General features: G+C 45.4%; 1 protein-coding gene across 2 annotated transcripts in view; it reads left to right on the top strand.

Annotated features, from left to right (window-relative positions):
• The window catches only part of srfbp1 (serum response factor binding protein 1), a 186,133-nt gene that overhangs the window by 60,145 nt on the left and 113,060 nt on the right, over positions 1 to 12,928 (top strand). For both annotated transcript variants that reach the window (XM_067983019.1, XM_067983020.1), the window contains exons 2-3: positions 1,406 to 1,494; positions 7,725 to 7,797. In XM_067983019.1, the coding sequence (XP_067839120.1) occupies positions 1,406 to 1,494; positions 7,725 to 7,797 (162 nt within the window). The remainder of the gene's footprint in view (positions 1 to 1,405; positions 1,495 to 7,724; positions 7,798 to 12,928) is intronic.

Consider the following 12,928-nt stretch of genomic DNA (forward strand, 5'->3'; position numbering starts at 1 on the left):
TGTTTTTTGGGTTAAGACCACAAGCCGGCCTTATTTCCGGGTTTATAGTCGGCGCGTAAAAGTACAGGCTTCCCACTGGGAATACCAAGTCCGAAAATTTTGCGGTTGCGACCCAAAAAAACAACTGTTTTCAACTCTCACCCACCCGTTCTTGGGGTTTAAAATCACCCCCATGCTGTCAGTGAGGGTAAGCTTTTGAGTTGGCAGGTGTTGCTAAATTTTTAGTTCACGATTAGAAGAAAACTAAAACGCAGGACTGCCGTTCTTTCTCTCTATACATATTTTTGACACCAGATGCAAGACTAGATAGAAACAGATAGTTTAGTAAATATGATTAGTTGAAATACACTACTTGTATATTTAATGAGTTTAAAGTGGGGTGTGCCAAAACAGATGTCTACAAACAATGTTCAGTGCAGCAAAATTTCCTACATACAGTACTTAAGATTTTAACGAATTATGCATTTTACTGCTGGGTGGATGAAACTTGAAGTAGGGTTATGAGTATATGGGCGTCAGATATTTAAGGCAAAGGTGCTTGCATTACTCTGAGTATATTATGTTGAGAATGTAAAGAACGGTCTACCGTAAACACAACTTGCAATTAAAGAGCACCTTTTAATATAAAGAAATATCCCGAGCTGCTTCACAACTAGGCTTAAGAAAACTGACATCGGAACAGGAAGGAAGAAATTAGGTGAGCAAAGCTTGGTCAAAGAAGTTAATTTTGAGGTGGATTTTAAAGGTAGAGAGTGGTGGATGGGTTTGGGGAGGAAGTTCCAGATTGGAACCAAGGCAGCAGGAAGACTCAGCACCAATGATGGTGCAAAGGGAGGGCCATTTAGCAGCAAAAAGTGTCGACTAAGTTGTTACTGAAGGTTAGTGGTGTGAAATAAATGAAGTTGCTTAGTTTGCTTAATGTTCTTTCACTTGAATGGCAATTTTGTCGATTTGGCCTAACTACTCTAAAACATTTTGAGTGGCTGAATCTTTGTAATAAAATATGTTTGAAGCATCACACATTATGTTTGAAACTTTAGAGCAAAATTTGCATTTCTAACACAGTATTTGTCAGTAATTTTAACAAATTTATAAATTTTTAAAATAATATTATAACTTTTGACTTATGTTCTGCATTTTGTCATAGAAGATCCAAGAATAACATTCAAAACATAACTGGATAGGCATGCTTATGCCTACAAAGCCTGTTTCTTTTTAGCCATTAGAAAGGTTCTTGGAATTGGGCCTGGTAATGTACTATTTGATACTGAAGTATAAGCTGTTACATTTAATAGCTATTGTGAATGTTCAGACAGAAAAAAAAATCAGACATGTTTGCATTCTTCAAACTTCTCCAAACTATTATAAAACTGAAAATATTAACCAAATCATCTTTCATTTTTAGGTTGTTAAATTGAGAAAAGATGTAAAGAAAGCAAGAGCTTTAATCATCCGGAAACTAACAAGAAACATCGCCCAGCTAAAAGCAAAAAAGTTGGTATCTGAAGTCTTCCTTTTATTTGAAACTTAATGACTCCGATATTTATGGGGAGGTGGGGAGGGAGTGCGGTAGCGCAGGGAAAACCCTGCAAGACCAGGGACGTGGAGGTCCTGCCGAATTTAACGGCAGGACCACATCATTTTTATCTTCCGTTTCCTGCCTGGCAGCCGGCCAAATTGACAGCCTGACCGGCTGCGGGACGGGAGATCCGATGTCAGGAGGCTGCAGTCGGGGACCCTTGGGGACGGTCCCCAGCAATCGGTAGGGAGGAAGGTCAGAGTTTGGGGTTTGGGGGGAGGGGCAACGGCCGTGATTGCGGCATAGAGATCGAAGCCATCGGGACTTGGGGGAGGTCAGAGATGGCAGCGAGGGAAGAGAGGGGCTGCGATCGGCAGAGGGGAGGCCAAAGGGTCCTCCTGGCCCACAAGGAGTGCTGTACAAGGCACACCTTGTGGAGTCGGCAGCTTCCCCCTCCCTTTCACTGCCGGATTTCCCGACCCCAGGAAACCTGCTTGACAACTGTAAAATTTAAATCTGGCTCCCAATTGCATTGTGGGATCCCGATTTGAATATGTTAATGAAGTTTTCCGCTTCTCCACGGCGGGGCACTTGGACACCTAGAAATCCACCCACCGTAAGAACGGCAACGTATGTGGTGGGATGGAAACACGTTCCTTCTTTTTCATTTATAACCACCCTATTGACCCTCTCCTGACCATCGTGGGTGGGGTGTTAATATCAAGGCCAAATTGCCTGCTGTCTGTTTTAAGGGTCTTGGTGAAGTGTTAAACACTGGTGTTACAGTTCTTGGAAATAGAATATTTTACTCTGATCTTATTGTTGCAGTAGGGTCTTTTTAAAATTTCTGCACACTTGGACATGGATGTTTAGGTGTTTTAGATTAATTTTGGAATGACTTCTTTAACAAATACTTCACAGAATGTTTACACTGACGTGTGTATTTTTACCAAGAATGAAATTAAATTTAAAAGAACAAGCATTCAGAGAGAGAGAGAACTTACATTTATATCGCGTCTTTCACGACCTCAATATCCCAAAGCCTTTACAGCACCAGGCGTAACTAAAAATGAGGTGCCAACCTGGTGAAGGTACAACACACGACTACATGCATGCTAAACAGTGGAAACAGCATGCTATAGACAGAGCTAACCAATTCCACAACCAACGGATCAGATCAAAGCTCTGCAGACCTGCCACATCCAGTCGTGAATGGTGGTGGACAATTAAACAACTAACGGGAGGAGGAGGCTCCGTGAACATCACCATCCTCAATGATGGCAGAATCCAGCACGTGAGTGCAAAAGACAAGGCTGAAGCGTTTGCAACCAGCTTCAGCCAGAAGTGCCGTGTGGACGATCCACCTCTGCCTCCACCCCATATCCCCACCATCACAGAAGCCAGTCTTCAGCCAATTCGATTCACTCCACGTGATATCAAGAAACGGCTGAGTGCACTGGATACAGCAAAGGCTATGGGCCCAGACAACATCCCAGCTGTAGTGCTGAAGACTTGTGTTCCAGAACTGGCCACGCCTCTAGCCAAACTGTTCCAGTACAGCTGCAACACTGGCATCTACCTGACAATGTGGAAAATTGTCCAGGAAGGTCCTGTCCACAAAAAGCAGGACAAATCCAATCCGGCCAATTACCACCCCATCAGTCTACTCTCAATCATCAGCAAGCGATGGAAGGTGTCGTCGACAGTGCTATCAAGTGGCACTTACTCACTAATAACCTGCTCACCGATGCTCAGATTGGGTTCTGCCAGGACCACTCTGCTCCAGACCTCATTACAGCCTTGGTCCAAACATGGAAAAAAGAGCTGAATTCCAGAGGTGAGGTGAGAGTGACCGCGCTTGACATCAATGCAGCATTTGACCAAGTGTGGCACCAAGGATCCCTAGTAAAATTGAAGTCAATGAGAACTTGCGGGGGGAGGTGGCGGGAACTCTCCAGTGGCTGGAGTCATACCTAGCACATAGGAAGATGGTAGTGGTTGTTGGAGGCCAATCATCTCAGCCCCAGGACATTGCTGTAGGAGTTCCTCATGGCAGTGTCCTAGGTCCAACCACCTTCAGCTGCTTCATCAATGACCTTCCCTCCATCATAAGGTCAGAAATGGGAATGTTTGCTGATGATTGCACAGTGTTCAGTTCCATTCAAAACCCCTCAGATATTGAAGCAGTCCATACCCGCATGCAGGCAGACCTGGACAACATCCAGGCTTGGGCTGATAAGTGGCAAGTAACATTTGCGCCAGACAAGTGCCAGGCAATGACCATCTCTATCAAGAGCAGGTCAGAGGCTGGGTATTCTGCCGCGACTCACCACCTGACTCCCCAAAGCCTTTCCACCATCTACAAGGCACAAGTCAGGAGTGTGATGGAATACTCTCCACTTGCCTGGATGAGCGCAGCTCCAACAACACTCGAGAAGCTCAACACTAAGGACACAGCAGCCCTCTTGATTGGCACCCCATCCACCACCCTAAACATTCACTCCCTTCACCACCGGCGCAACGTGGCTGCATTGTGTACCATCTACAGGATGTACTGCAGCAACTTGCCAAGGCTTCTTCAACAATGCCTCCCAAACCCGGGAGCTCTACCCACCTAGAAGGACAAGGGCAACAGGCACATGGCAACAACACCACCTGCACGTTCCCCTCCAAGTAACACACCATCCTGACTTGAAAATATATCGCTGTTCCTTCATCATCGCTAGGTCAAAATCCTGGAACTCCCTACGTAACAGCACTGTGGGAGAACCTTCACCACACGGACTGCAGCGGTTCAAGAAGGTGGCTCACTACCTCCTTCTCAAGGGCAATTAGGGATGGGCAATAAATCCTGGCCTTACCAGCAACACACATCCTATGAACTTTTTTTTAAAAAGAAATATTTTTAATTTAACGTATGTTAGATTTTCAGTTTTTGCTGACTTTCGCAGCTAAATTCCTGAAAATTAAAACTGTTTTAGGTGAAAGTCAGCAACTTATCCTGAATGTTAACCGACAACCCACACAATTTTCAGAAATCATTTTTGAGATTCTCTCAAAATCCAATTCTGTGCCTCTTTCACGGTGTAGCACTCTTGAAACTACAACCTTCTGACTCAGAGACAAGTCCCCATCCGAGGTCTTGAGCACAAAATCTAGGCTGACACTTTAGTGCAGTACTGCGGAAGTGCAACACTGTTGGAGGTGCCGTCATTCGGATGAGATGGTAAACTGAGGCCCCATCTGCCCCCTCAGGTTGATGTGAAAGGTCCCAAGTCACTGTTTTGAAGAAGAGCAGGGGAGTTCTCCTCGGTCCTGGCCAACATTTATCCTTCAATCAACGTCACTAAAACAGATTATCTGATCATTATCACATTTTGCTTGTGGGACCTTGCTGTGCGCAAATTGGCTGCCCTATTTCCTACATTACAACGGTGACTACACTTCAAAAGTAGTTAATTGGTTGTAAAGTGCTTTGGGATGTTGAGATCATGAAATGCCCTATATAAATCCAAGTCTTTCTTTCTGTCTTGCAGTTGCGCATAGGTCCTGAAATTCCTCTATGGAATATTGGTGGACGACAATTAACAAGTTTGAAATTCCTCTAACTGACATTTAAGTGGAGGTGTTAAAATAGTTGAGAGCAGAATGTTCATTTATTAGTCCTCCACAGTGTAATTTAAGTTCCTTGGTTTTTCGTGTCTGGTCTGATACGATCTGTAGTGCTTTCCCTTGTCACCCCTCCAGTATACCATGAAAAATATAAATACTTACATAACATAAATAAAACTACACAAATGTATGTTTGTTTCTTTAAAAAACTACATTACCAGTAAAATAGACCTGTGTTTATTGAGGTTAAAGGTCAGTTGTTATTTGTAGCCCTCAAATGCAGGGTTGGTACTCAGATAGTTCTGCTCTTTTGTTTTAAAGGTCAGCTAAGAGAAATTTTTCTTGTATAATTAGGTTGTCACGAAAGAAATCACATTTTCAATTGTTATCATAGTGATAGTATGATACAGCACAGAAGGAGGCATTCGGCCCATCATTCATGTGTCGGCTCTTTGAAAAAGCTATCCAATTAGTCCCACTCCCCTGCTATTTCCCCATAGCCCTGTAATTTTTTTCCCTTCAAGTATTTATCCAATTCCCTTTTGAAAGTTACTATTGAATTTGCTTCCACTGCCCTTTCAGGCAGTGCATTCCAGATCATTAAAACTCGCTACATAAAAAAAAATGTTTCCTCTTATCACCTCTGGTTTTTTTGCCAATCACCTTAAATCTGTGTCCTCAGGTTACTGACCCTTCTGCCACCAGAAACAGTTTCTCCTTATTTCCTCTATCAAAACGGTTCATGATTTTAACACCTCGATCAAATCTCCCCTTAACCTTCTCTGCTTTAAGGAGAACAGCCCCAGCTTCTCCAGTCTCTCCACATAACTGAAGTCCCTCATCCCTGGTACCATTAGTTCCTCAGTAAATTTCTTCTGCACCCTCTCTAAGGCCTTGACATCCTTCCTAAAGTGTGGTGCCCAGAATTGAACGCAATACTCCAGCTGAGGCCTAACCAATGTTTTATAAAGGTTTAGCATAACTTGCAAACTTTGAAATTATACCCTGTATACCCAAATCCAGGTCATTAATATATATCAAAAAGAGCAGTGGACCTAATACTGACCCCTGGGGAACACCACTGTATACTTCCCTCTGGTCTGAAAAACAACCGTTCACCACTGCTCTTTGCTTTCTGTTCCTTAGTCAATTTTGTATCCACGCTGCCAATAACCCCTTTAATCCCATGGGCTTTAATTTTGCTAACATCTATTATGTGGTACTTTATCAAATGCCTTTTGAAAATCCATAAACACAACACCAACTGCACTCCCCTCATCAACCCACTCCGTTATTTCATCAAAGAACTCATTCATGTTAGTCAAACACGATTTTCATTTATTAACCCATACTTGAGGATACATTGTGGTATTTTAGGTATGGTTCAATTTGTAATCAACAACTTTCAATCGGAATCCAGGGGAATGTGTGTCGGTTCTCTGCCCATTCTCATCAAATGGCAGTTGAGAATTCAAACCTTCAATTCACCTACCAAAAACCACTGATTGACACTGTTGCAGACAGCACATTCATTTATTAACCCATACTTTTCCAAGTGCCAATTAATTTTGTGCCAGTTTATTGTCTCTAAAAGTTTCCCCACCACTGATGTTAGGCTGACTGCCAGGTTTATCCCTCTCCCCTTTTTTGATCAAGGATGTAATATTTGCAATCCTCCAGTCCTTTGGCACCACTCCCATATCTAAGGAGGATTGGAAGACTGTGGCCAGAGCTCTGGAATTTCCACCCTTACTTCTTTCAGCAACCTAGGATGCATCCCATCTGGGCCGGGTGACTTTTCTACTTTGAATTTGCTCTGGATGTTTTGTTTTCAGTACTAATCCAGAATTGTTACATGGACTTTTGTTTCCTGGAACTTGTCTTTCAAAGTGCTGTCTGCAACAGTGTCAATCAGTGGTTTTTGGTAGGTGAATTGAAGGTTTGAATTCTCAACTGCCATTTGATGAGAATGGGCAGAGAACCGACACACATTCCCCTGGATTCCGATTGAAAGTTGTTGATTACAAATTGAACCATACCTAAAATACCACAATGTATCCTCAAATAGTAACAAAATTACAATGCTACAATACCTGTAGTAAAATGAAACTTTCTTGTAGTGTTGCTATTTGTGATTTGTATATATAACCCAATGAATCAATCAGTGGCCTAACATTAGTCAACTACAAACATCACGTTTAGAAGCTTCAAGTGATAAACCAAATTTTAGCAATTTTTTCCCCAAAATTTAGATACGTTCAAACAAGAATTTGTCTGGAAATGGTACCTTTAGGATTTTTTTTAAAAAAACGTTTTAATCAGATATATATGTTTTGATGAGTGTTATGGCACTTGACTAGGTTACTGAGAGGGTGGTACATGATTCTGTTGTGATAGAATCACCTGATTTTTATAATAATATTGGAAGCATTCTGGCCTTGCAGAAAATAATTTCAGTTACCAACTGTGACATTGGTGTGGCCGTTCAGTTTTTTTGGGAGGGAAATCAGTGTAGCAGAAGATAATTTTGCCTAATTGAGACAAGTCGACATAAACAAACTGAACTAATATTTTATTCTGGGTGTGTCTGCAGGGGAACACAGGATGCCATCTTGAAGAATCAGCGACGTGCAGAAAGACTACTAGAGGATATCCACACAATGAAGGTATTGCATTATACATTTATGTAGAACCATCCCCAAGCCAGAAATGTTTTTGTTTCATGATTGCTCAAACCTTGGTTTGAGGACACTCAACAGATAGATTTGTTGCAGAAGGAAGTTTGTAAAATGATTGCTTGTGGTGTTCAGATGTGGAGGGCTTTTTAAAATGTGCTTTTATAACACAAGAGCATCAGAAATAGGAGCAGGAGTAGGCCATACGTCCTTCGAGCCTGTTCCGCCATTCAGTAAGATCATGACTGATCTTCGACCTCAATTCCACTTTCTCGCCCGATCCCCATATTCCTTGATACAGTCCAAAAATCGATATAAATCAGCTTTGAATATATTCAACTACTCAACATCCACAGCTCTCTGGGGTAGAGCATTCTGAAGATTCACAACCCTCTGAGTGAAGAAATTCCTCCTCATCTCAGTCTTAAATGGTTGACCCCTTATCCTGAGACTATACCCCCTAGTTCTAGACTCTCCAGCCAGAGGAAACAACCTCTCAGCATCTTCCCTGTCAAGCCCCCTCAGAATCTTGTATGTTTCAATGAGATCACCTCTCATTCTTCTAAACTCCAGAGAGTATAGGACCATTCTATTCAATCTCTCCTCATAGGACAACCCTCTCATCCCAGAAATGAATCTAGTAAACCTTCGTTGCACTGTCTCTAAGGCAAGTATATCCTTCCTTAAGTAAGGAGACCAAAACTGTACTCAGTACTCCGGGTGTGGTCCGACCAAAGCCCTGTACAATTGTCGCAAGACTTCCTTACTCTTATAGTCCAACCCCCTTGCAATAAAGGACAACATGGCATTTGCCTTCCTAATTACTTGCTGTACCTGCATGCTAACTTTCTGTGTTTCTTGTACGAGGACACCCAAGCAGCTTTGAAAATCACCATTTAAAAAATATTCTGTTTTTCCATTCTTCCTACCAAAGTGAATAACCTCACATTTCCCTACATTATACTCCATCTGCCACCTTCTTGCTTACTCACTTAACCTGTCTATATCCCGTGGCAGACTCTTTGTGTCCTCCTCACAACTTACTTTCCCACCTAGCTTTGTATCGTCAGCAAACTTGGATACATTACACTCGGTCCCTTCATCTAAGTCATTACCATAGATTGTAAATAGCTGAGGCCCAAGGACCGATCCTTGTGGCACCCCGCTAGTTTCAGCCTGCCAAGATGAAAGTGACCTGTTTATCCCGACTCTCTGCTTCCTGTCTGTTAACCAATCCTCTATCTGTGCTAATATATTATCCCCAAACCCATGAGCCCTTATCTTGCGTAACAACCTTTTATGTGGCATTTTATTGATTGCCTTTTGAAAATCCAAATATACCACATCCACTGGTTCCCCTTTATCTACCCTGCTAGCTACATCCTCAAAAATCTCTCAAATTTGTCAAACACAATTTCCCTTTCATAAAACGATGTCGACTCTGCCTAATCATATTATGATTTTCTAAGTGCCCTGTTACCACTTCTTTAATAATGGATTCCAGCATTTTCCTGACGATTGATGTCAGGCTAACTGGCCTGTAGTTTCCTGTTTTCTCTTTCCCTCCTTTCTTGAATAGCGGTGTTACATTTGCTACCTTCCAATCCGCTGGAACCGTTGTAGAATCTAGAGAATTTTGGAAGATCGCAACCAATGCATCCACTATCTCTGCAGCCACCTCTTTTAGAACTCGAGGATGTAGGCCATCAGGTCCAGGGGATTTGTTGGCTTTTAGTCCCATGATGGACTTTTTCTCACCTGATATTAATTACATTAAGTTCCTCACTCTCATTTGCCCCTTGGTTCCCCACTATCGCAGGTATGCTTTTTGTGTCTTCCACTGTGAAGACAGATACAAAGGGGCCGATTTTCGGATGGCGGAGCGGGGGCGGGGGAGGCTCCTAAAATTGTGCAAACCCAGAGCGGGTTTGGAACCCGGCTCCAACCCGCTGACTTCCGGGTTCCCCAGTGACTCGTTCGGTTACGCGCACGCCTCCCAAATGCGGAAGTCCCACCAGCAATTGAAGCCGGCGGAATGATAATTTACATACTTTTACACATAGTTAAAGTACTTGAGATACCTGATTGCGGTAGACATTTTGGCAGGGTTACAATTTTGAAGGATCCTCAGCGTGTTTCCCATGCTGTGGGAAACACTCCCTGTTGCAACAGAGGTGTTTCAGCTAGTGGCTGATTTTTGATGATTTGCATCGATTATTTGACAGGTGGGGAGAAAACCTCATTTATTGCAGCAGGGCACTCTGTCACTTCAGACAAAGTTTTGGCTGCAAGACCTTTGTGTTTTCACTCAAAATTCTTACTTTCCACCCAAAACTCTGCTGTGCAAACATATTTACCTACTTTGCGGACCCTCTCAAACTCACACAGTCAAGATGGTGGGGTGGGCGCCATGGCTGCGTTCGTTACTTCATCCGAGGACGAGCAACATCACCAGCCTCGCCAGGCATGGCATCCACCTCCGCCATGTGGAGCTCCACAACAGTGCTGCGCCACAGGCACCTGCACAAGAGCACGGAGGGCAACAACAGAGAGCGACATCGCAGGAGGCACTACCCTTGCAACAGGGTCTACAGACAGAGGCTCAGTTTCCTGGACCTCTCTGAGGAGCAGTGCATACGGAGGCTCAGTCAGCCGCCAGGTAGTCGCAGACATCGCAGCCTCCTTCATGCCGAGCTGCTCCCGGCAGGGCCGAGCAGCATCTCCTTACCTGTCGCTGTCAAAGTCACCACTGCCCTCAACTTCTTCACCTCCGGATCATTCCAGGGTGCCACCGGGGACATCGCCAGGGTGTCTCGGGCGTCTGCACACAAGTGCATAAGGCAGGTCACCAACAGCTTGTTTTGCAGGGCCTTGCACTACACCAACTTCCCGACGGACGACCGCAGCTAGACGGAGAGGGCAGTGGGATTCCACGCTGTGGCTGGCTTCCCACTGGTGCAGGGTGTAATAGATTGCACCCATATAGCAATACGAGCACCTCCACACGAGCCAGGACTGTTCATCAACAGGAATGGCTATCACTCCATCAACACTCAACTCATTTGTGACCACCGCAAGAGATTCCTTCACGTTTGTGCCAGATATCCTGGTAGCTGCCACGATTACTTCATCCTCCGGGAGTCCAACATCCCGCCCCTCTTCCAAGCACTGAACACCCTTGAGGGCTGGCTCCTCGGGGACAAGGGATACCCCTTGCACACGTGGCTCATGACACCTCTGAGGAACCCCACCACCAAGCAACAGTGTTGATTTAACGATAGCCACATTGCTACCAGGTCTACAATTGAGCATGCTATGGGGCTGCTCAAGATGTGCTTCAGGTGCCTTGATCGTTGTGGGGGAGCGCTTCAATACACACCAGACAGAATGGGGTGCATTATAGTCGTATGTTGTGCCCTGCTCAACATGGCATAAAAGAGAGGGTGCCGCTTGAGGCCCCATCCACATCTGCCACCCACATTGAGGAGGAGGAGCAACCCATGGGCAGAACAGGGGCTTACCTGGCTGCACGTGAGGCCAGGGAATCACTGATATGTGTTCTCCTAACATCAGACAGCGTGAAGAGTCCAGTCCTCTCACCACTTGGATAGAGCAGTGGCCACACCAGCCCAGCCCACCCACCCCCCCCCCTCCTCCCTGCACAAAATAGTCCTGCAACTACACATATGCCCACTGTAGAGTGACCCAATGAGTGGCATCAAGTGTGAGCGTTGATGGTGAACCTCATGAAAGTGCCTTATTACAGAAGCCAGTCAAGAATGGCCAAGACGTAGCAGTAGTGGTGACAATAATAATATTTAATGCGCGTTTAACAAAAAGCAAATATAAATAAACATGAACAGCCGTCAAACACCCTTGTGCATTCCCTTTGTGCTTACAAAACCTTCGCCTTTCGCTTCCGACTACTTCTACATGGTGCATCCCCTGTGGCTGCAGCAGAGATAGTGGCAGATTGCTCTTGTTCATGCCCTGACCGATTCGATGCTTTGGCTCTACGCCCTCTGGGTTTCGGTGCCCATGAGGGCCCCTCCAATGACTGCTCCACCTGCACCTGTGCAGGGACAGACTCGGCAACCTGGATAGGAGGCAGCATTACTGGTTGAGAAGGGGACAACGGTAAGACATGGAGACGCTTTGAGTGGCGTTCCCACATCCTTGCCCCCTTTCGCCATCATCCCTCCACTGGGCCAGGCCCACACCACTCCCACCATTGTGCTGGATGACAGTTTGGAGGACATGCGTGAAGCCTTGTAAGGCCAGTGCTAGTATATCTGCCCGCCTGTTTAAGGCGGCAGGATGTTGTTCACCCTGAGTCCGAACGACCGTTGTCAGGGCCTGAATGGGCTCGTTTGTGAGCCATGCTTGAAGCTCCATGGAGGCTAGCCTTCCCTCCATCGCAGACATTCCCGCACTTACCCGTGACACTATCTCCACTCATGCAGGAGTTGGACTCCTCCATCCTCCGTGCGATTGTGGAGAGTGCGCGTGGCACCTGTTCCAGCACCTTGCAAATATGCTGCTGCCCCTCGATCATTCTCCTTTTCATGGATGGCCCCCAGGGTTCAGCAACTGTGTCCAGCTGAGCAGAGACTGGAGAAGAGTGCTCCCACCGACGCGGACTCTCCACAGCTGCCCCTGCCACTAGTGTCTGCTCATGCTCACGTGTGTGGTAACTCACCATGCACGACCCCAACTAACTGCGGACGGGGTCCCACCGAGGTGCGTGTATCTGCGCTGGTGGATGGCTCTCTGAGGCCGGCAGGTCCTCTGAGGAATCGCCCTCCGCCATAACAGCGGTCGCTGAAGGCCCTGTATGAGAACAGAAGGCAATATGACAGATGTTGAGGTGCTGAAGATGACTAGTCATGTTAACATCAATTCATATTGTATGTGTTGAATGTTAAAGTTCTGTCACCAAACGTTTGTCGCGTGCCAATCACGGTGTTCCCGACGGACAGGCACTCGAGGGTGCGGCTGAGCTCCAGCGCCTCCTGCTCCGCGTCTGTGAGCACGACTATCTGTTGTGGCCCCTCTCCGGTCCTCGTCCTCTCCCATGTATTCTGGGCTCTCTTCTATAAGGGGAGAAAGTACAGACGCGTGA

This window comes from Heptranchias perlo, chromosome 4 (genome assembly GCF_035084215.1).
Source record: "Heptranchias perlo isolate sHepPer1 chromosome 4, sHepPer1.hap1, whole genome shotgun sequence".
NCBI lineage: Eukaryota > Metazoa > Chordata > Chondrichthyes > Hexanchiformes > Hexanchidae > Heptranchias > Heptranchias perlo.